At 49.4% G+C, this 23,319-nt stretch overlaps 2 protein-coding genes across 9 annotated transcripts in view; both read right to left on the bottom strand.

Moving 5' to 3' along the window:
• The window catches only part of TTLL8 (tubulin tyrosine ligase like 8), a 73,942-nt gene extending 56,641 nt beyond the window's left edge, over window positions 1-17,301 (bottom strand). For 3 of the 8 annotated variants that reach the window (XR_013483691.1, XM_020982911.2, XM_078147990.1), the window contains exons 1-3: window positions 12,097-12,612; window positions 10,563-10,682; window positions 9,373-9,464 (exon numbers count right to left, since the gene is read on the bottom strand). Coding sequence is in view for 7 of the 8 variants with exons in the window: in XM_020982911.2 (XP_020838570.2) it covers window positions 9,373-9,464; window positions 10,563-10,682; window positions 12,097-12,589 (705 nt within the window). In the remaining variant the exon portion in view is untranslated. The other 5 variants (XM_020982906.2, XM_020982909.2, XM_020982908.2 and 2 more) reach the window with 5 other exon arrangements.
• Window positions 17,302-17,390: 89 nt separating this feature from the next.
• The window catches only part of MLC1 (modulator of VRAC current 1), a 39,189-nt gene continuing 33,260 nt past the window's right edge, over window positions 17,391-23,319 (bottom strand). The window contains exons 10-13 of the mRNA XM_020982921.2: window positions 22,751-22,807; window positions 22,215-22,337; window positions 20,687-20,854; window positions 17,391-17,863 (exon numbers count right to left, since the gene is read on the bottom strand). Coding sequence (XP_020838580.1) covers window positions 17,789-17,863; window positions 20,687-20,854; window positions 22,215-22,337; window positions 22,751-22,807 — 423 coding nt within the window. The 3' untranslated portion in view covers window positions 17,391-17,788. The remainder of the gene's footprint in view (window positions 17,864-20,686; window positions 20,855-22,214; window positions 22,338-22,750; window positions 22,808-23,319) is intronic.

Below are 23,319 nucleotides of genomic sequence, written 5' to 3'. Positions count from 1 at the left end.
CTCTGAAATCAGGAAATCACACCATTTCTAGGACCAAGAAGGTAAAGGGAGTTTGGTATCCAAAGCTAGGGCATAAGATTGGTGCAAGTTGGGCAAGGAATGAAAGATCAAAGCCTATGGACCAAGGACAAAGTCCTCTGGACTGGTTCCAAGATGAAGCTGGACAACATGATACAGTGTGAAGAGCCTGAACCTAAGTCATGGAGGAATGGGTTAAAATCCCAGATCTGGCATTTAAAAGTAGTGTGACCTTGGCCAGGTCACTCCTCTAGGTCTGAGTTTCCTCCTTTCTACAGTGAAAAGGCTTTGTTTACAAGCCTGGGAACAGCCTGGCCTACTTGATTAAGGTGTAAGAAGCTAATTACCAAACAAGGCTGGCCAGGGGGTGATTTTTTTTTTTTAGCCACAGCAACTCAGATCATCTAAGGCCTGAAGGGAATGCAATCTGTGTTGGTAGAGGGAGTATAAAAACCATGATAAAAACCATGGAGCCCAAGTACAGATGCATTCATAGGCATATTCAGAATCATGTTGTCTTATTCTACTTGACCCAAGCCCTTGGCCCATGCTAGCAAGAAGTGTTAGACTTAGAAGGGCTTATGTTTCCACAGGTAGAATAATGCAGAGATTTAAAGAACAGCTGCAGGAAGTAGTACACTGTAGGTGGGCTCAGGCTGAGCCAATAAAAAGTAAGTGGATGGTTCCATAAAGACTCCAAAATCAAGATAAGGGTCGAGCCAGCTCAGACCAGTTAGGGTCAACCTGAGGACACCTGAAAAATGTTAGTGTGCCTGCTTAATGAACTTCATTACTATTATCTGACACACCCTGCATAAAATTAGAGCCTCATTAACAAGTCATGGGACATATGACCAAGGGAGGGGGAACATACTTGAGCATATCAAGGGGAAACATGTAAGGAAAGGTGTAACCTGGGAAGGGATGGACCAATCCCGGCCTGGGAGGTTTGGCTCCGAATTCAACTGCATAAAAGCACACTTGCCCTTGCACTTAGGGCCCACCCCTCCTGAAGAGGGGTGGAGCCCACTTCTGGCCAGAAACGTCTAAATCCTCTGGACTTTCTTTGTAATAAATTTTCTTGATACTAAATTTTTGGTGTCAAGCCTATTTCTAACAAGAAGGAAGTCTCCACTTTGTAAAAATTACCATTTTCACTCCCTGAAAGGTTTGTGTTGTTCAGAAGTTCGAGGAAGAAATGAACCATGTTAAAGTGACAGGAGATGTTGTGACAAGAACAGAGGAATTTGATTTTTTTTCCTACTATGTTTCTGCCATGAGGCAGGATGTTAACCTCCGGAGGAAAGCCTCTGATTCTTTTTTGAGGGAAAAAACCCCAAGTCCAGTTTTGTGCCCAGTGTCAGAAAGATACAGGTCCTTGGGAGGCTTGGGTTAGGGTTACCAGAAGCCCCACAACCCACCAAAAGGCATTCACACCCACAAAGCCCCATCAGTCTGCAATTTGCCCATGGTTGGCTACTGGCTGTTGGCCTACCTCAGTCTCCCAGCTGTCCTGCCTCCTCCCAGGTGGCTTTGCCAGCCCAGGACTCAGCCGACCTGAAGCTCTGATCCCTGTGCCCTGTCTGTGTTTCAGACTCACTTCCTCTTTGCTTCTTTGTCCCCTGGCTCCTTCTCTCCACTTGAGGTGGATTCTCCAGGATGTGATCCAAGCTTTTGCTCTTCACAGGCAAATTGAATGCTGGGAGTGGCACCTGTCTGAAGTGAGGTGCTGCTGCCCTGACTCCTGACACCCCGACTCCATGTCCTACTCCTCCAGGAGGTCCTTCATTGTTTCTTTGCCACCCTGGAAGTCAGTCTGAGGAAGCCTATGGATGCCTTTGCAGAATCATATTTTTAAATGTTTAAAATAAAACACATAGGATGAAAAGAAAAAAAATTGCAATACAGTTATCAAAATATTTTTAAAACCAAGTTGAGAGGGGGCAGCTAGATGGCGCAGTGGATAGAGCACTGGCTCTGGAGTCAGGAGGACCTGAGTTCATATCCAGCCTCAGGCACATAACACTTACTAGCTGTGTGACCCTGGGCAAGTCACTTAACCCCAATTGCTAAAAAATAAAAATAAAATAAAAGCAGCCCCCCCACTTTGTCCCCCCCCACCTTCATTGGCTGCCCTCTACCTGTACAATGCCCTTTGGCCAGAACCAGCAGCTTGCCAGTGAAAAGGATTTTCTGTGACTCCCCACATCCAGGAGGAGGCCTCTGGACTGCAAGAAGACTGGCTGCTCCTGGGGATCCTCAGAGCCCAACTCTAGGGGACCCACCTTGGGCTCTAGGGGAGCCCAAGTCAGCTAACCAGGCTTCTGGTTATGTTCCTGGACTACAAGCAACCAGATCATCAGGTGTTCCAGCAAGCTGACTGTGAAGCCTCTGAAAACTTCATCGACATTGCTGGGAGAGCCCTCTCCGTGGTCATGGCAACCACTGCTAGCCTTCATGTGCCAGGTCAGGGTGGGGCACCCTGACAACAGCTCACCTTGATGTGATCTTCTCCCACCTGGCTCTTAGGGCACATTTTGTTGGCTTTCACAACCCTGAGATGACACAAAAAGTCTTTTGGTCAGCCTGCTACACCCAGCACTGCCTCCACCCACATGCAGACTGGTGCTTGTCCCTGGCTTTTTGAAAACAAAGGCTGTCAAGAAGTTTTCGGTGCCTTACAGGCTAAGAATCTGTACCCCAAACCAACACCATCAGATGCAAGACTGACTGGACCATCAACTTAGTCCTTCCTAGGAGTTCAGATTCTAGCTGGGCACCTATTATATTCCTTAAGAAGACCAAAAAAAAATCTCCCTTCCTGGGAAAGCCTTGATATTAATCTTCACCAGGGATGCATTGGTTTTCCTTGACTTTCAAGAGAGCTCTGGTACTGTTTGTCAGGATGGGGGATGGGGAACTAAGATTTAGCCACAATTACCAGGCTTTGAATGCCATTGGGGCACCCCCACCACCCAGTGAATCCTGGCCTGAGCCAGTTACAAAACGCCCACATCTTTACCACGGTTCTTCATGGGACTTGTAGGTGCACGAGAGGGGATAGATGAATAATGGAAAAATGTTTTAAACATGGGCTGTTTCTGTCCATGGTGCTGCTGCCTGTTAGCTGGTCATCTCCCATGGTCTCCTGATCTCCACATTTCATGGGCCTTCTAGGGGCAGGCAGTTGTATGTAGGGAGAAAGAATCTATCCCACAACTCTTAGCTGGGCAGCTCCTTTCTGATCCTTTCAAATATACCACTTCCTTGTGAAGCTGAATGCCCAGAAAATGCCAGTTCAGCCACAAGGAAATGAGAATGTCTGGGGCACATCCTCAGGAGCCAGCCACAGAGGTCTACCATCTGCCCTCAAGCTACTAACCATTTCTGACATTCATGCAGTGTTTCTACCTTGACATCTCCTCATAAATATGGCTTAAGAAACAACAGTTAAATGAGGCCCTTTCCAATGATCTCCTGACAAACTGGCAGTGATGAGCCTCAGGGAAAAGGGAGTGTGACAGAACATAGCCCTCAGCAGCAGTGGAAGAATGAGGAGACGTGGCAGGATGAAGAGAAGAGACTGAGATCAGTTTTGCACATGTGGCTTTTAAGATGCCAGATGGAAATGTCTAACAACAGGGAGCCAGAGAGCCAGGACTGGAGCTGAGGGAACAAAGCTGGGGTGCAGTCATTTGGACAGAAGTAATAACTGAAGCCACAGGACTGCCTAAGATTGCCAAAAGGTAGAAAGAGTAAACAAGGCGAGAGCTTTGGCCAGCTAAATATGTAACATGCAGAAGGAACTGGCAAAGGAGTCAAGTCAGAAGGATGAGTCAGAAGAACCAAGACAGAGTGTTCTCACAGACGGGAAAGGACAAGTGAAACTTTCCAGGTGATCAATCGTGTCAAATGCTGCAGAGATGCTGAGCAGGAAACAAAAAAGACCAATGGACTGAGTGCTAAGGAAGTCACTAACCATGTGGGAGAAAATAATTTCAGTGGAATGGAGGGTATGAAAAGCAGATTAAAAGGGGCTGAGAGATGAGTGAGTGGTGAGAAACCAGAGGCAGTGAGAATATGCAGACTACAATGTCGAATGAGAGCTTGAGGGGGGCGGTGGGCAGGGTCAAGGGGGAGGGGAACAAAGGATTTTTGTAGGCTGAAGGGAATGAATCAGTCAGAAGCTGAGAGTTTACCAAATAAAACATTATGGTTATCAAGTACCCAGATGCTGACAAAAAAGGGAAACATTTCCCACTATGTTTCAAACCTCCCAGGGCCATGGAGGTAGCCTGTACATTTCTCCAGGATGCCTTCTCGCATGACTTAGCCATATGCATAGTCTCAACTTAAGGCCTCTGACTTATCTCCCCTTTCTGGAAACACCGATAAAAAAGTACTAAGGTCAAAGCCCACCTCTCCTCTTCCTGTTACTGTCCCTCATCAGCCAGACTGCAATCAGTGCCTCAAGTTTTCTTGGCTAGGCCTCCTCCTACCAGGACAATGAAGGCAGTTCCAATCATTCTTCACATCACCTCATCTTTCACTCATGTTAAGGATTCTGCCCCCAGGAAAGAGGTTCTTAGCAGGGATGATTTCCTTAAAGAACTGAAGATTGCCCAAGGCAGGCAACTCAAAATGTGTAGGGCTCCTGGGTCTCTACCCACATCTCACTTCTGCTCTGAAGGATGTTCTCTGAAGGTGAAGATCAGGCCCAAGGGATTATACACCTCATCCCTTCTGCTGGTGGGCTGTTTTAGAGCCTGTCTTCCAATCCGTCCCTCCTCTGTTAGGCAAAGTGGACTCTATACCTTCTTCTCCATTAGCCCCAACGACGATGAGGATTCCAGGTTGAACCCACTCCCAATGAAAATGATCAAAAGGCCCTGAAAACCAGACTATCTCCAGACCTGCACAGTGCAAGAAGTGGCTGCATCGGTGCTAGCCCACACTGAGCCAACCCCCAGATCCTGGCACAGAGTCCTGAGGCAGAGGGGGAGGGTGGATGGTAGCCGGAGCCAGGCTCAAAGAACCATGGATTCTGTAAAGACTCTGGAGTGGGTGGGTCCACCACACCAGCCCACCCCATCCAAAAGGTAAACTGCTCCACAGTTCATCCCGTTCTCGATGTTCCCATCTAGCTTTCCAGGATCTGGTTCCTCTGCCCCCACTGGCTCTTTCGCTTCACTGTGGCATCAGTATAGTCGGTGGTAATTCTCTGGGCTTGTTGCCTGCCCACCAGATCTTGACCCACCCCCTTCCTCTCCAGCTACTCTAGTCTCTTTACTCAATGCACTTGGCCAAAGAGCACCAGGATCGATGCCCACTGATTTCTGGGGGTGCCACTGCCTTCTTCGTGGGCCACCCTCGTGGCTGACAACGGATCCCACACAGCCAAGTTTTGCAGGTCCTTGGGATGGTCTCTGGCTCCTCACCTCCAGACCCCCATTGTGGCCAGGCTCTGACAACATCCTGCACACCACAGCTTGAAGCAGCCGGACCATCACCAGCACTGAGGCCATGGGGGCTTCCTGCTGGAGCCTCCTAGCTCTCCAGCACTGCCAGGAACGCTGCCCCAAGGCCCTGCCTTGGACTGTGAAGGACGATGTCCACGCAGCAGTCAAGGAGGCAAGGGTGAACCTCCCCCCGGAGTTCCGTCATGGTCTTCCTTTGTCCTCTGCCCCCAGCAGAGCTCTCCAAGGGAAGGTGCCTGAGAAAGGAAGGATCTTCCCCAGCTCCAAGGACTACACTGCAAAAGGGGCAGGACCCAAATCTGGGCCAAACCTGATCTGCTTTATTCAAATTAGTCTGGACAAAGCGTGGCATTAACAAGCAAAGAGCCCAAGTGTCCTTTACCAAGGGTCCATGGCATCTGAAAAGAAAAGCAAAGCAGTGACAGTCCCCCAGCCTCACTGCACACCCCTAGCTGAGCTGGGAGCTCAGCTGCTGCTGGCGTCCATGAGTGGCATCCAGAGCTGAGGCCCAGGAACCAATCAGTGTCCCTGCTGAGAAGGAACTCTGCTGCAGAGAAGAAGGGGAGGAAGGGAAGGAAGGAAAAGGAGAGACGAAGGAAAGGAGGGAGGGAGGAAAGGAGGGAGGAAAGGAGAGAGGAAAGAAAGGAAGAAGGGAGGAAAGGAAGAGGGGAGGGAGGAAAGGAGAGAGGAAGAAAAGGAGGGAGGGAGAAAATGAGGGAGAGAAGGAAAGAAATGAGGAAAGAAAGGAGGGAAGGGAGGAAAGGAAGAAAGGAAGGAGGGAGGAAAGGAAGGAGAAAGGAAAGAAGGGAGGGAGTGAGAAAAAGAGGGAGACGGGAAAGAAAGGAGGGAAGGGAGGGCAGAAGGAAGGAAAGGAAGGAAAAGAGGGAGGGAAGAAGAGAAGGGAGGGAGGAATCATCTTGGAGAAGAATTGTACAAGAACACTAACCTGGGCATCACAACATCTCTGGTCCAGTCCTGGCTCTGATCTGTTACTTGTTATCTAACATGGGGCAAATCACTTTGTCTCAGCTGCTACTGAAGGCAGGCCACCTGGGCTAACAGATAGAGCCCAAGCCTTGGAATGCCAGGTTGTCCAAGCTCGAAGGCAGCTTGGAGTTCATCTGGTCCAAAAATTCCTAGCTCTAATGCATTTCTGAGCCTCAGAATGCTCATCCATAAAACAGACACAATCCTTATACTGCTCACCTCATGGGACTCTCATGTAGAAAGGGCTTTGGGAGCTGGGATTAGCAGATGCAAGTCTGCCCTCCCAGAGCTGTTGGGAAGGAGGGGTTTGGTCAAGGGTAACAGGAACCTAACTGGATAACTGCTGAGGAGAGGCTTTGGACTACGGAGTTCCAGGTAGATAAAGAGGCTGGCACTTGCACCTACGTGTTCCTTTGTAAAAAACATGGGCCTCATGTCCTGAGCTCTCCATTCTCCTCAGCTGGCCTACCTCACTCAATTACCATCAGTAGAGCCCTCCTAAAACTCCCAGTGCTAGGAGATGACCACAGAAATGGTAGGGATTTGGGAAAGACCTCCAGACTGCACTGGTGGTCTTGGACCAATCTACAATGAACTGGCCAGCGATTACCCCCGGGTGCTTCTCTAGCAATGATCTCAGCTCTTTCCGGATAATATTTCAAACTGTGGCTCAATCCACACAGTGTGGAATGAACAAGCAAAGAAACACTCACCAGGAGCACCAGGGCCTGCACTGTTCAAGGCCTGTCCTGGCTCTCCAGTCAGAAGCAGTTATCCCAGCAATGACACGGTACAAAGATGGTAAGTCCTGGGCTGTTTACACATAGGGACAAGAGGTGCAGGCTACTGTCTTTCTTCAAGTATGTAGAAGGGGAACCTTAGCACCCCTTGCTATGGGTTGGTTTTTGTTTTTGTTTTTTGGCTAGGCAATGGGTTTAAGTGACTTGCCCAGGGTCACACAGCTAGTAAGTGTTATGTGCCTGAGGCTGGATTTGAACTCAGGTCCTCCTGAATCCAGCACCGGTACTCTATCCACTGCGCCACCGAGCTGCCCCTGCACCCCTTGCTATGGAAGCAAGGATAAGGAAATACCAGTGTGAACATTAAATGAACATTAAATACTCAGCTGATCAAGAGGAGAAAACAGTAAGGTAGGAAGGGATCTTGCCTTGGGAATCAAAAGTCAGCCACGTCTTCTGAGTCTCATCCAGAAAGATTTGGTCAAGCCAAACCCCGAGAAAATCCAGCAGGAGGTGGAAAATCATTCTAGCTCCTAAAATGCGTTGAGACATCAGCAAGGCCAAGCTTCTCCCGACCCAGGGGTGCTGGCAAACAAGCCACAACTACTTGGTGGAGCCTGGCAAACGTATTGCCCCTGTGGAGCTCATGATCCCTTTTGGGTGAGCCTTATACCTCAGCATGACAACAGGTCCAAGAAAACCAAAGCCAAAAGAGCTTTTGCTCGCTGCCTGGCAGCCATCCCTCCCACCTGGCATCCTGTGCAAGAAGAGAAACCCCAAGGTCCTCTAGCTGCCAGAGGCCCAGGGGCTCCTTGGGCACAGGATGTCCTGAGCATTCTCTACCACCTGTTATGGGAGAAAGAACACTGTCTATGCTGACCAGTAAGGCACCGCCCACCTGACTCTGACCAAAGAAAAATTCCGTATATATCCATTTGTATCACCTGGGTTCTCTAAAGGCTGGAGGGGGAACAGGACCACCTGCCTCCAGAAGTTGGTAGAACTTATAAAGAGACATTGCTGCAGCTCACTAGAAAAAAAAAAAAGAGCCTATCAGAGCCACTGAAAAATAGATGTGGTTGTGTTGGGAGTGATGAGCTCCTTTGTCACGGGAATCACAGACTGGATGGCCAGCCATCAGGGTGTGTGAGAAGGCCCCAGGCTTCAGAAGTGCCTGAGCAGATAACCTCTGAGAGCCCAAGAGGGGATTAGGAGAGGGCATCAATTTGGCCATCTGTGACCTACCAAGAGGGTTCTCCAGGAGGGGGTGAAAAGTGGAGAAGCAGAACAAAAGACCAAACCCTAAGGCCTGAATCTGAATCTGGGTTCTGGGAGCAAGGAGAACAGGCAGCAGGAAGGGAGGACAAAGAAAGCACCCCCAATCCAAGCAATCGAGTCAGGCATGGCTCCCAGGAGCTTTACAGGGAGCTAGGGCACCAGGAGGAGAGGCTGTCCGGGGCGTTCCCACTGAAGGGCCTCTGATCCCATGTCTCAGGGCAGCAGCAGATGTAGAGGGCCTTGGCAGAATCAGACAAGAAAATTCTTGTTCTCAAATTTCAGCCAAGGCCTAATTCATCACTAAAGCAAAGAGGAAAAGGTTTAGAGGCTTACGGGCCTTGTCCCCAGCAACTATGATTTGTCATTCTGCCCCAAGTCCAAGATCAACACTTTTTGTTTAAAAAAAGAAAACCTCAAGTGTGCCAGTGTGCTCACATGACTAGTAGAATTCACATGGGGACAGGGTGAGGAGGAATAGGAATCTGCCCCACAGTGATCACCTTCAGCGATCGGGGGAGCCAAACACAACCGTTAGACGCCCCCTCACGCTCCCAGTGTGATGAAACCATCTAATCCCATCACTGTAGAAAACAGAGCACCAGACTGAACAAAGTATAATCCATTCCAAATATGAGCAGACATCTTTAAAAAGGAAAGTCCTAAGTCACCATTATATCTGTCTACCTATTCCACAAAAGAAAGCTTTTGCAGGATGTTATAGAGAGTTCCTGACAGTGATGAGGGATCATGAATTACAGTGCTTTGGAGGACTGCAGGCAGATGGCAGAGAACAGACTTGAACCGCTGGACACGTGCCCCCTCAGAGCAAAGCCCCGGCCCCCCCCACCCCCCAGGCTCTCAAATTCAGGTACCTTGATTGCTTTTTCAGCTAAGTGTCTGGCTAGTCTGAATTTGTCCAATTTGGGGGAAGGAGATGATTCTCGAGAAATTTCTTGGTTTACTTCTACAAAAGAAAAAGAAAAGCCATTACCAACCAGAGTCATAACCGCATCCAGACTCTGCAAAGCATAGGCTTTCTCTTTTTCACTCCCCTAAACACCCCCTGGGGTAAATAAAGGCCACACTTGGAGGAAGGGAAGGCCTTGGGTCCTTGGGGCAGGATAGAAGACACTGAGCCCCCCCCCCCCAAGAATGAGAAATAAGTCAACACCCACTGAAATGTAGCTATGGTAGCAAAAGACAACAGATGTCCTGGCTCTAATTTCCAGTCAGTTCTCTTACCATCTTTGTGACATTAGACAAGCTACTTCCCCACTCAGTTTCTTCATATTTAAAATGAGGGGATTGGGCCAACTCACTCCTCAGATTCCTTCTGGTTACAGATTCTTGAAGCCTGTGAATCTCTAGACATTTATCATGACATAGAAATTGGGTCATACAGAAACCCTCTTACTACAGTTGGTATTATTCTTTGTTTTGTTTTTTTGTTTTGTTAGGCAATGGGGTTAAGTGACTTGCCCAGGGTCACACAGCTAGTAAGTGTCTGAGGCCAGATTTGAACTCAGGTTCTCCTGACTCCAGGGCCGGTGCTCTATCCATTGCACCCTCTAACTGCCCCAAGTTGGTATTATTCTTGATCCTAAAGGACCATGGGCTAAGAAAGGGCCTAGCTTTTTAAACATTTTCCACACAGGGTGGTCCATGAGCCACCTTCATCTTATTGGTGCTACCATCAACTCCTCTAATTTCTACTCCCCACGAAGTCCAGCAGGAGCTGGAGAGGAAGATTTCCCTTCCTCTCCCCTCTCTGAGACTCAGAAACTCCAGGCACTATCTCATGATCCAGAAAAGCCCGAGGTTTTGAGTGAGTGGGGTTTCAGGCTTTGGCTAAAAGTTTTATGTAAAAGCATTCTTGTGCAAATGTATCAGAGAGGCATAATCATTCCAATAGAAGGGCACAAAGGTATTTCCAAAGCCAATCCCATTATCCACTTAAGGATTACTGAGTGTTATTATCTACATGCGCTAGGAAAACAATCTAATATGCTACCAGACACCTTTTCCCCCGAACAAGTTAATAAATTAATTTGTAAATACAAACTATTTTCTTCTCTTCTTTCTTCGTCAGATGAAACTGTGGAAAGTCTTTTTTCAACATAATTCTGATCCATTCTGGCTGTAATTAATAATTCATCATTTCTGCCTTTCTTGGCTCTTTTTCCTGCATTAGGAAAGAAATCATTTATGTGACTAGGTTAAAAAAAATCAGTCCAAACAGCTTGAGTTTTGATCACTAATACCTGGAAGGATGAAGCGGAGAATCCTGGAAGATTCTCCAGATTCATTTTTCTTCCACCATTGACTCTTCCCTCTCCTCCAAAATGCCCTCCTCCCCTCCTTCTCCTTCACACTCCCATCTCCCTAGTTTGGGGTCCTCATGGCAGGATTATCCGATGTTCTCCTCACTGGTGGTCAGCTTTCATCCTCTGTCCTGTCTAAACCATCTTAGAGGAGGGAAAGCTGGCAAGCCGTCAAAATCGTCTAACAAACATTCAAGAACTCCCCGATTGCCTGTAAGATAAAACGCCAGCCCCTCAGCCTAGCATTTAAGGCTTTCCAAAAACAATCCACCTCTCCACGCTTATCTCTCAGTTTCCCCGAATGGCGTGGAACCAGCACAGGTTCCCCACGACTGGGTCATTGCCTTGATCAATCTACCAGTTGATACCCCTGTTTTCTTTTTGAGAAACGGAGGTTTTGAGAAACCTCGTTTAGGAAGCTCTCCAGGTTCTTCTCACCCTTGTCTAGATCCCTCAGCCCCCAACCCTCACTCTACCTGGGCTAGAATTTTCCTGTGCACATACGCCGGCTCTATCGTCCTTCCCCACCCGCCCCCGCGCTTTGCCCCTAGTGGGAAGGTCCTTGATGGGGGCGAGGACTTGCTCCTTTTTTATCTGTTTTGCCAGCACCTCGCCCAGTGCAGTGCCAATAGTAGGCAGGACTCAGTTAAGGTTTAAACTGAACGGACAGCTCCTCATCAAAATAAAAAAGTTTTAAAAGCATTTATTAAAGCACCTCTTTGGGCGCAGCAGCAGTTTTCCCACTTGGCTGATTTTGGTCGACAAGGAGCTGCGAAGATTTCCGTCAGGGCCACACCTTGGCACCTACCCTGGCCCTGCATTTAATGCAAAGGTTATCACCACCTCGTCGGCCACGGGCTTCGGCACGCGATGCTCCTGGGGCTAAAAAGGCCGTTTCTCTAGAAAGGCGGGCGGCCAAATCCAGGCCCGAGTGCACTGAGGCTCGGCCCGGGGATCCTAGGCGGGCTCCCCGCTCCCCGCGCACCAAGTATTGGCGGACCCCTCCGGAAGAAACCTAGCGCTGTGTGTTCCCCCCCGCGCTCCCACCCCCCCCCCAGTGGCACTATGTACCCCCTGCAGATGCAGCCTGGACCCGGGCTCCGAGGCTGGGCGGGGCCGTTCCCAAGCTCTCTCTTCTACCCAGGGGGGAGGGGGACGGAGGGACTTTCCCCCGAGAGCCCTGCCCCCCGCCCGCTCTTTCGGGGTGCGGCACGGCGAGCCCCGCACGCGGGGGCAGGGCCCGAGCCCGGGGCCTTGGCCGGCCGCCTGGCTCACCGTGGGTCCCTGGCGCGGGGGGTCTGGCGGCGGCAGTGTTCCCCTGGGCAGGTCGGGCGGGCCTGGGGGCCGCCTCGTCGCCCCCCCGGAGGCCGCCGCCACGCCGGCCGCGGTTGCCCGGAGCAACCCAGTCGGGCGGCGTGGCGCATTGTGCCGCCTGGAGCTGCGGCAGCGGCCGGGAGAGCGAGGGCCCCGGGCCGCGCCGCCGGCGGCGGCCCCTCGGGGTGGGGCTGCGGGGCCGGGGGGGCGGGGGCGGGCCCGGGGCGGCCTGGGTCCGACTCCGGCGGCACCGCGGAGGGGCGATCGGCCGCTCCAGCGCAGCCAGCAAGCGGCGCGGCGCCGGCGCCGGGGCCGGGAGCCGCCCAGGGCTGCCGGGGAGGGGCTGGAGGGAGGGAGGAGGGGAGGTCAGGCCGGGCCGGGCCGGGCCGAGCCACGCCGGGCCACGCCAGGCCAGGAGACCGAGTCTCCCGGCGGCGGCGGCTGCCGCGCTCATTGTGAGCCGCGGCCCGGCGCGGCTCTAAGGCCATTGTGCGGCCGGGGGAGGGGGCGGGGGCGGGGCAGTCAGGGAGGGAGGGCAGTGGGGGCCAAAGCCGAGCCTCGGCCTCCGAGCCAGGCCTTCCAGCCGCGGGTGCAGAGGCCAGCCATCCGAGCACCCCCACCCCGCGCCCTGCGACCCGGACGAGCTCCTGGAGCCCGTCCCCATTCTGCTCGGCACTTGGCCATTTCTCAGTGGTCAGTATGGGCCCCACATCTCAGAGCTTTCCGAACTGAATCTTAATCGCACGTACGCAGTCAGACGCATATTCTGTGATCGGCCCTAGTGTTTCCCCTCCCTGGCCCGATCTGTTGCAGTCCCTTCTAAGCTCTCCACTCGCATTCACCTCATGTTCCAGAGAGCCAACCAGCTAGCTGCTCAATCTTCCGGCCTCGGGACGACCCTTCTGGGGCAGGGCCTCATTAGCTCTCCCCCTCCTTCACCTGGGTATTCCCCACAGTCTCCACACATCCCTGCCCGAGTTCACGAGCGCAGATGTGTAACGACTTCCCAGGATGTCACCTCATACTTTACTAAGAAAATTAAGGTCATTTACCTTGAGTTCCTCCTCTTCTCTACATCTCAAAATTCTTGGCCAGATTCTGATGCAGAGGTGACCTTTGCCCTTGCCAAGGACAACCCTTTTGCTTGTGCTCCTCTCAGGGTTATCTTAACCTTCCATCTCTCCAAGACATTCTCCTTAGCTGCCACCAAACCCCCTCGGGTCTCCACCAGGCAATCGTGCCTTCAAACATTTGTCTGTGTGCTCTCTTTTCTTCCCACTTTCTCTCCTCTCTTATCACCTCTCTGCCCCTTGCATCCAGGTTTCCAACTTCATGACTCACCTGACACTTCACTCCTCTCTGGATTTCCATGGTACTTCTTGTTCTCCCTATAGAACATAAGCTTCTTGAGGACAGGAACTGGCACAAAAGGGCTTGGGCTTAATAAATGCCTGGTGGTTAATTCATTTCCAGGACTATATTGCAAGTCTATGTCACTCCCTTGAGGACAAAGCTCTACTTCTCTACCCACTGCTTCTAGGATAAAATATGACTGACTCACTGGTGGCCCTACTCCCCATGACCCCATTGGAAGTTTTCTTGGCAGAGATGCTGGAATGGTTTTCCATTTCCTTTCCTAGCTCATCTCACAGATGAGGAAACTGAGGCAAAGTGAAGTAACTTGCCCAGGGTCACATGGCAAGTAAGTGTTTGAGGCCTGATTTGAACACAGGAAGACAAGTCTTCTTGGCTGCAGGCTGGGCCACTCTATCCCACCAAGCCATCTAACCCTCCTGCTTGGCATTTAAAGCTCTTCACGGTCTTGCTCCAGGGCCTGGCCTTCCAAGCCCATTACCCACACCACACAATCCAACTTGCTGTGGCCAAATGCACTCTTTCATGCCCTATCTTGAAACATTTACCCAAGCTGTCCCCAACCCCAGAATGTTATCCCTCCAAACCATCTCCTCTTCCCCTTCAGAAAGGTTCAGCTCAAATGCCTCCTACTTTGAAGTGGCCTAATTCCCTCCACCCCAGGTCACTTTGTATTTATTTTGTATCCTTCAGTTATCCATAACCAGGTTTTATCCCAAGTAGGCTTTAAGCTCACTTATTTTTGTATCTGTATCTGCAGCACCTGGCATAACACCAGCCAGGAGAGGTTTAAGAAATACTTGATTGAAAACAAGAGAGTGAAAATTGTGTGCCTAGAAGTACAATGGAAAACAAGAGCTGGAAATCTCACTCAGACTGAATGTGCCACGTTTGGAATTTGGACTTGGGAAATAGGGAACAGCAGGTGGTGGAGACAATGAGGAGGGAGAGAGAGAGAGAGAGAGAGAGAGAGAGAGAGAGAGAGAGAGAGAGAGAGAGAGAGAGAGAGAGAGAGAGAGAGAGAGAGAGAGAGAGAGAGAGAGAGAGAGTGAATCAGGAGGCAGAATGCTGAGGACCTCACCCTATGGCAGTGACCCAGGCTGAGCCTGGGTCGGCATGTAGAGAAAAGGATGGATGGTGATGACTTCTGCAATCAACAGAGCCTGACCACCAACCAACATCAGGCATCCAGGATGACACCTGGGGCAGGGGGCTGGTGACTGAGAGAATAGTCCTTAGGACACGGAAAGGGATAATTCTGCTCCAGGTATGTGTCAGAAGGCTGTCAGACTGCCAGTGGATGGATTCTGGGCCCAGTCCTTTGTGAATATTCTCTAGGAGGCTTCGATCCATGATGGCAGCCAAAACCATGGATTCTTTTCAATGAGCAGCATTTATTATGAAAACAACATAAAGATGCACCATAACAGAAATAGGAATTAAAAGAAACAATTATCTTGGAAATGGCAATTACACTATTTTATTGAGCTTTCTAGCTCACATGCAAGCAGAGAAATGATGAAATTACTACTCAAGACAAGACCCCCAGGTCCTAAGCTAGTTATCAACTCTTCTGTGGGGCAACTCCCTACAAGCAGGTAACATTATCTCCACTCTGACACTCCTCCTGGTAACACCCACCTCCCTAGGAGCTCAGAGCCTGACACAAGGCAGCAAGAGTAAGAAAACAGCTTTAAGTAGGGTCGGTGATGCCTCAGTTCCCTAACAAATTCCATTAAGCAGCCAAAGGAAAATTAATGAGTCACCTGACTTTCTGAAACTGATGACTAACATTGGACAAATGTGTTGAGCCTCGAATCATGACTTTGGGGTGTGACTCGGGGCCAGAAACCTAACAAAGAGAGGGCACACCTCAGGTCTTGGAAGACCTTAACAGTTTACTCAGGATCCATTTTCAAGGGACTCCAAAATGAAAATAAATCCTAAAGGCAAGTCTCCATATGCCTAGTGAACACAAAGTACTTTACAGAGTAGCTTGCTTTTTGGGACCATTAATAATGCATGTGCCCATTAGAACCTTTTGGAAGTCACCTTAGAAAATGACTGAACCTCAGAAGCAAATAGAGCATAAGCCTCGGTAGAGCCTCAATTCCTGGACCGGGAGACACCAGTCTGGGGAACCCATCCACAAGTATCCCAAAAGTCCAAGTGCAGTTAGTTCTTGGTAGCTTACAACCTGCACATGTGACTGATTACAAACCGGCTAGCCCACACCATGCAACTGTCAGCACCAAATGAAGTATGAAAGTGGGACCGGAAAGCCATCACCAAGCCTGATGCCCTACCCCTGTTTATGGGCCTCGTTGGCATTATTTTGCCAGCCCAAACAACATCCCTGCCAGAGAGCAAAAAAAAGGAGATACAGTAACCTCCATTTTTCCTTCCAGCTGGTGAACTGTTTAAGAGGAAGGATGGGAAGACAGAAATGAGACTAGCTGAGGGAGAATCACCCTCCTGGGCTGGGAAAGGACTGAAGGATGGTGATATTGTACTATCATTATGAAAAAGCAATGGATTGGCAGGACTGTCCAAGGGATCACCAGCCTTAAGCTTAAGAAGGCCTTCAGAAAGGTCACGAGGGTCTTAAACCTCTGTATCCCAGACGAGGCAGGAAGGTCTATGGTAAAGACTGACTGGGAAAGGCTTAACTAAACGAGATCTAGTGGGAAAAGGCAAACCTAGTAAGGGGAAACTCTGCCTGATGAACCTATTATTCATTGAGACCAAAGGGAAATCTGGTAATAGAACTTTTTGGACTTTCCAAAAGATTGTGACATGGTTCCACACCAAAGGCTGGCTGGCTGCCAAAAAAAAAAAAATGAATCATGAGGAGATGGGGAAACTTTTTTCATCACAGATAGGGAACTGGCTTAAACTCAAGAAACAAAGGGTCATTATAAAGTGGGCTGTCCCTGCAAGGAGCTCTCTACTTTATGAAGTTCCTCACAGATGGGGGCAGGACCATTTGTTACATGGCTATCCACAGACCAGAGGAAAAAGGCACACCTAGCAAGATCTCCAGCTTCGAGGGATTCTTCTGGATAATGATATACCAAGCTGAAAGGGATAAACTATAACAACAACTTTGCGAATCTGTTCATGAGGACCCGGAAGATGGTATATGGGCTCCCACGTGGGAAAAAAATAATGCAGACTACATGCATGAAATGGGATCTGAGCTGTGATGGCCAAGAATAAGACCGAGACATCAAGAACCATTCCCCCCAGACCTGGGCCCAGTATACTAGGACCAAGAAGAAAACTGGAAACAAAACAGAAAATGTTAATCTCCTTTTGTGCCCAATTATGCAGTATCCACATCTGGAATGCCATAAGTAGTTCTAGGGATGGGGTGGAGGGAGAGGGAGGGAGGGAGGGAGGGAGAGAGAGAGAGAAAGAGAGAGAGAGAGAGAGAGAGAGAGAGAGAGAGAGAGAGAGAGAGAGAGAGAGAGAGAGAGAGAGAGCGTGCTACAATGACCTAGGGAATGAGGACAGACTAAAAAGACTGGGAACTCCAGTCTGTTAAACTAAGCACTCAGAGGGGAAATGACTAAAATCTATTAAATTACCAGCCTCAATAAAAGTAGACTGCCTCACCAAATCTCAGCAGACTAGAACTGAGACTAGAAGGGTAGACTTTGAAGCTTGAAAAGAAACAGAAGGAAATCCTACCTTACAGAGAGCGCAGCACAGTTACTGAATGTCATCATTTGAAGAGGTGCTACAAAGGGCTGATTTTCAAAAGGTTTGGATAAATTCATGGATGATGGACTTATAATGGAATACGAAGGAAAACTGATTATATTTGGGGCACATCCTTATATCCCAAAACCCATCGAGAAAGACAACAATGACCTTCCTCAACGTATTCCATAGTAACTATGGAATAGAATACTGTGTTGAATTAACAATGGGTCTGATGCAGTAAGACAACTCTCGGGTTCTAATAACCTTACTTTCAAGGCAACTGAGAAGAATGAATTCTCTAATATTCCAAAACAACAGAATGATCAAATGTGTGCCTTATTCAAGACTAAACTGCCATAATACAATCTATACTACATAGCTCCATCCTTACCATCCCATCTTATCCCGGGCATGGTGAGCCTCACTTTACACGGATCAAGTAAGTACGAAGATGAATACGGTATATTAGACAGGGAGTGAGGCATAGCCCAAACCCTGCTGAGAGTGACAAAATCTAACACCGGGACATCAGGGAAGCCTCCACCCAGCTGCCCCATCCACGCCGTTCAGGTCACTGCGCCATCTGTACCACAACGGCTTTCCAGGCTTTGTCTTTGTCAAATTCCTTCAGTGTGTTATTGGATACCTAGAGAGCAAAATATTTTAACAGTTATTCCATCGAATATTTATTGTACTTAAAACTGAAATGTTAAACTAAGTTTCATTCCTCAAATTACATCTAATACCCAACTTTGACTGTAACCATGTGATCAATGTTTGATATTTTAACTTAGTTAAAATTAGTTCTTTTCCTCTAGTGAAAAGGCAAAGGAAAAAAACCAGGCACTTGAATGACTATGGAAGTGAGTCTATCCGTGGAGTTTTCTAACATTCTCATGAACCAAAATCCTACTCTAATCTCCTAGTAACTTTATACACTCTTGCCTCTCATCTTTTCTATCTCTCTCAAACGTATAATTCTATACCTTCCTTGAGTATGCCTCCATCCTGCATCCCCGGTGCCCCTCCATCCTGCATCCCCAGGGCCCCTCCATCCTGCATCCCCGGTGCCCCTCCATCCTGCATCCCCGGAGTCCATCCTGCATCCCCGGTGCCCCTCCATCCTGCATCCCGGTGCCCCTCCATCCTGCATCCCCGGTGCCCCTCCATCCTGCATCCCGTGCCCCTCCATCCTGCATCCCAGGGCCCCTCCATCCTGCATCCCCGGTGCCCCTCCATCCTGCATCCCCGGAGTCCATCCTGCATCCCCGGTGCCCCTCCATCCTGCATCCCCGGTGCCCCTCCATCCTGCATCCCCGGTGCCCCTCCATCCTGCATCCCGGTGCCCTCCATCCTGCATCCCCGGTGCCCCTCCATCCTGCATCCCCGGTGCCCCTCCATCCTGCATCCCCGGTGCCCCTCCATCCTGCATCCCCGGTGCCCCTCCATCCTGCATCCCCGGAGCCCCTCCATCCTGCATCCCCGGAGCCCCTCCATCCTGCATCCCCGGAGCCCCTCCATCCTGCATCCCGGTGCCCCTCCATCCAGCATCCCCGGTGCCCCTCCATGCTGCATCCCCGGTGCCCCTCCATCCTGCATCCCCGGTGCCCCTCCATCCTGCATCCCCGGAGCCCCTCCATCCTGCATCCCCGGGGCCCCTCCATCCTGCATCCCCGGAGCCCCTCCATCCTGCATCCCCGGAGCCCCTCCATCCTGCATCCCCGGTGCCCCTCCATCCAGCATCCCCGGTGCCCCTCCATGCTGCATCCCCGGTGCCCCTCCATCCTGCATCCCCGGTGCCCCTCCATCCTGCATCCCCGGTGCCCCTCCATCCAGCATCCCCGGTGCCCCTCCATCCTGCATCCCCGGTGCCCCTCCATCCTGCATCCCCGGTGCCCCTCCATCCCGAAGCCCTAAGTTTTGCTACTACTTCAAACAATAAGCAAGTGTAGAAGGGGTCAGGCAGGGTCTCAAGTATCACATCATATAGTTGTATTATCAGCTATGACCGCACATCTCCCTTCCCTTTCTCAGCTGAATTCCTTGAGACAGTAGTATCCCCTTCATTTGGGGCCCACTGCCCTCTGTTCTCACTCAGCTGAACCTGCCCTTTCCAAACTTATCCAGGCTCTTCTACTTGTTAAATCCAATAAGCTCTTTTCAACACATCCTTTATGAGAACCTCATCTGCAGCATCTGTCCACATTGACCCCCTTCTTCTAGATGCTCTGGTCTCCTCCCTGGGTTGTCATTGCTCCTCCTTCCCCGAATCTCCTCTGCTGGTTCTTCATATGTGTCATGCCTGGGGTTGCCCCCTCAGCCTCTGTTCTGGATCCTCTCCCCTCTTCTCTCTCTGTGCTCCCTTAGTGATATCATTAACCCCAATGGGTTCAATATCATCTCTCTGTACATGATTCCCAGATCCATTCATCTGGCCTCATCACTCTCCCCGAGCTCCAGTCCACATCACCAAATGCCCACTGAACTGTCTGAAGAGCCATCTTCCCCCCCAGCCTCTCCTCTTCTGAACATCCCCGTTGCTGTGAAGGGCACTGTCATCCTTTTCAGTTACCCAGGCTCACAACCTCAGTGTCATCCTAGACTCTGGTTCGTCTCCTCACATGTATAATGGCCAAATCCTGCCATTTCTTTTGTTATGCTATCTTGTGAATAATTCCCCTTTTCTCCACTCACATGGCCACCCCTCAGCTCAGGCCTTTGCCACTTCTTGTTTGCATTATTACAATAGATTTTTTTTCTAATTGCTCTCTCTCCCTGCTACAATCAACCTTCCAGTTGTCAAAGTGATTTTTCTAAAGCACTAGTCTATGTCACACCCCTGCCTCACAAATTCCAATGGCTCTCTAGTATTTCCAGGACCAAATATTCAAGCATAAAATTCTTTTGTTGGGAAAAGTTCTTCCCAACATGGTCCCTTCCGACCTCACCAATCTTGCATTCTGCTCCCCTCATACACTCTACAGTCAAGCCCAAACTGGCCGACTTGAGGTGCATCATGCATGCCTCTCCAGCCCTGATCTCCACATCTTTGCTCTGGCCATTCCCAGGTGGTGGAATGCCCTCCCTCCTTTCCACTTCATCTTTTCCTCCCTGGCTTCCTGGAAGACAAGCAAGCGTCCTCTGCCCCCCGACTCTACTGGCTGTTAGCACCACCCCCTCTACAGCCCCTGCATGTAGTCTGTATTTCACTTGTGGGTCCTGGCTTGTCAATGTGGTTTCTCTTATAAGAATGTAATCTCATGGGCAGCGGGGACCAACACTTAGCCCAGTGCCTGTCAAACAGTCAGCGCTTAATAAATGCTTAACGATCGATGGATTAATAACATACAGCTCTACGTCACTGAGGCAGCAAAGGGAAGAACGCTTTTCAGAACAAATCACAGGGTTAGAAATGCTTTCCTGATTCCATTACAGAGAAAGCCAAAGTCACCAAACAGAAAACACTCACCTCCACGGTTTGGTAGTCTTGCTTGTTTATCGGGGAGCCCTCCCAAGATGAGTCTTGCAACTTCATTTTAACTTTATAACTAACACATTGTATGACAGTGCCAATGGTAAGGAAAGCCTGGATCAGCAGCAGCAGCATTAGAAGCAACAGAAGGACATCATAGGATTGCTGAAATGTACAGGGCCAAGAGCAGACTTTAAGTGACGAAGCTGAGGAAGCTAAAAAATCATGCTCGGGCAAAGAACACACTGGGGCCTATAAAACTCAGCTTCTCGGGCCCTGTTCAGGAGTAGGGCTTTGGGTCTTTGGGTTTGCTTTCCTCAATTTTAAAATGAAGGCACGCGACTCTATGAACTCTAATGTCACGTCCAGAATGAGACAATCCTGTGGTCTGGCAAAGCCACGAGAAACAATTAACCAAGAGTGACCCAGCTGCCCAGTCAACAGACAAAAGTGGGAAGAGGTGGGCTCGTGAGATCATAGATGTAAAGTAGAGGAGGGATGTCGGAGCCACTGGTCCATGGCCACCCTAGTCCAGCACATCCGAGCGTATGTTTCATCCATACAAGACGGGGGGGGGGGAGGGCAGAGATTATATCCTACCAAAGCTTCGCGTTTAAAATAACACCCACTCTGTGAAGACATCTCTGCTTCCCACTCTATCCCCTTCCGAACTCACAACATATTTTGTAACTCTGTAATGCACTTTTAGTGGAATACTCTATATTACAACTCTCTGTCTTATACTCTGTAAGCTCCTTGTGATCAAGTGAGACGATATCTGTAAAGCACTTGGCCAACTTTAGAGTGCCCTGTAAGACGTAAGCTGTGTTGTGACTGTTGTAATATCTGTATTGCACTGTCACTTTGTATCTCCAATAGTGCCCAGCAGATCCCTCCAAAGAGCAGGCATTTAATAAATGTCTGTTGAAATGGTCTTGTTTGTCAAAGAAGAAATGTATGTTATCTACCCACCATAAGACAAAATGCTTCAAATTACTAATAAAAAGAAAAAGGAAACTTTTAAAGCTCCGAGGTTCTATCTCTCCTACCCATCACACCGGCAAAGATGACAAAAGCAGAAAATGTCAACTGCTGGAGGGGCAGTGGGCAGGGGGTGGGGGGGTGGGGAGGAGAGACACTAAGGCTGGTAGAGCCAGGAATTGGTCCAGCCAGCCTGGAAAGCAACTGAGAATTATCTTCCCAGAGTCACTAAACCATGTGCTCCTCTAACTCAGTAATACCACTCCTAGTGTTGCCTCAAAGAGAGAGAAACGGCCCTCATTGGTACGAGGACGCTCACAGCAGCATTTTTGTTGACGCCAGTAAGTGCAAACAAAGCGAGTGCCCATCAGGTGGGCACTGGCTGAACAACAGTATGCAAATGATACGGCGCATCGCTGTGCTGTAAGAAATGAGGAGTATGGCAGACTTAGAGAACCCGTCCGTTTTCATTTTCATGGGTAACACACAGAGCAGAGCAGCACCTTTTGTTATTCCCTGAAAAGGAAATCAATGACATACATACTTTGATTGCTGGCGGATAATCTTTAAAGATGGCAACAATTTTCATCACGCTGAGAGACAAATATCCAGAAGCTGTGAACAGTAGTGGAGAAGTGATGCTGCATATTGCAGTCAGAACTTCCACCTAGCCAAAGCAAGACAGAGACGTTACATTCTAGGTTCAGGACTCTCTCGGCCACCAAAGGACAGAGGGACGCCCTCCTGATGAAAGAATGAGCAAGCAGCAGCAGAAGGGATCACGGCAGTCCCCGGCCCTGCTTTCACCTGTTCTGCCTTCATTTCTCACTAGCAGGTTGGACCCTCCTCTAACAATGCAGACCAACAGCTCTTCTTGCCTGAGGAAGGGGTTCGGGGCATTGGTGGCTGCCTGTCAGTGACTTCCCCCTTTCGGTGTAACTGTGCTAGCTAGCCCTTGTTCAATCAAGCCTTTCTCGCTTGGTAAAACCCAACAGTATCTCCACTGGCACTGCATTCAAGAATCAGGCCACGGCCATGACAGGGTGATGTGTCAGAGACAAGAAGTCAGTCTCTACTTACCAAGCATTTACTTGGATATTCAGCTGCCACATGACTAGCAATGGCACTTGGAAAACACTGAGAAAAAAAGGAAAGACACATTTTCTGATAGTACGGCTTTATGCTGTTTCCATTACAGATCAAAATTCCTAATTCCCAACAAGTGCTATTTTCCACAGTGAATACCAAATGAGAACATACCACAGCGTGAATCTGTACAAGTACTCCAATGTACAAGTTAGATATTTAAGAGAAATGTTTGCATAGTAAACATAAAGAGGCAGGTCACTTTTGGTCTGAGTATCCCATGCATCAACTGTGCAAGAAAGATAGGGCTCATCAACTAGGGTGAATATGTCATTTCAAAAATGCAATTTTGGAGGTTAAAGAAGAGCACTTGTTTCAAGAAATCAACTCTACCCCTTTGGAATTGTATCAAATTTTGTGAAATATATTTATTGTAAAGTCAGTATGAAATTTTCTACGTGGCTTTACAAAGTATCATATGGGTGAATTCATCAATGAATGAAAAATGAGAGGGAAACTTTGGAAAGATTAACATATACATACACACACACATATTCAGATGT

The sequence above is a fragment of the Phascolarctos cinereus genome, unplaced genomic scaffold (assembly GCF_003287225.1).
Source record: "Phascolarctos cinereus isolate Bilbo 61053 unplaced genomic scaffold, phaCin_HiC Scaffold_1;HRSCAF=81, whole genome shotgun sequence".
In the NCBI taxonomy this organism is placed as follows: Eukaryota; Metazoa; Chordata; class Mammalia; order Diprotodontia; family Phascolarctidae; genus Phascolarctos; species Phascolarctos cinereus.
This window is presented reverse-complemented; position numbering and strand designations above follow the sequence as displayed.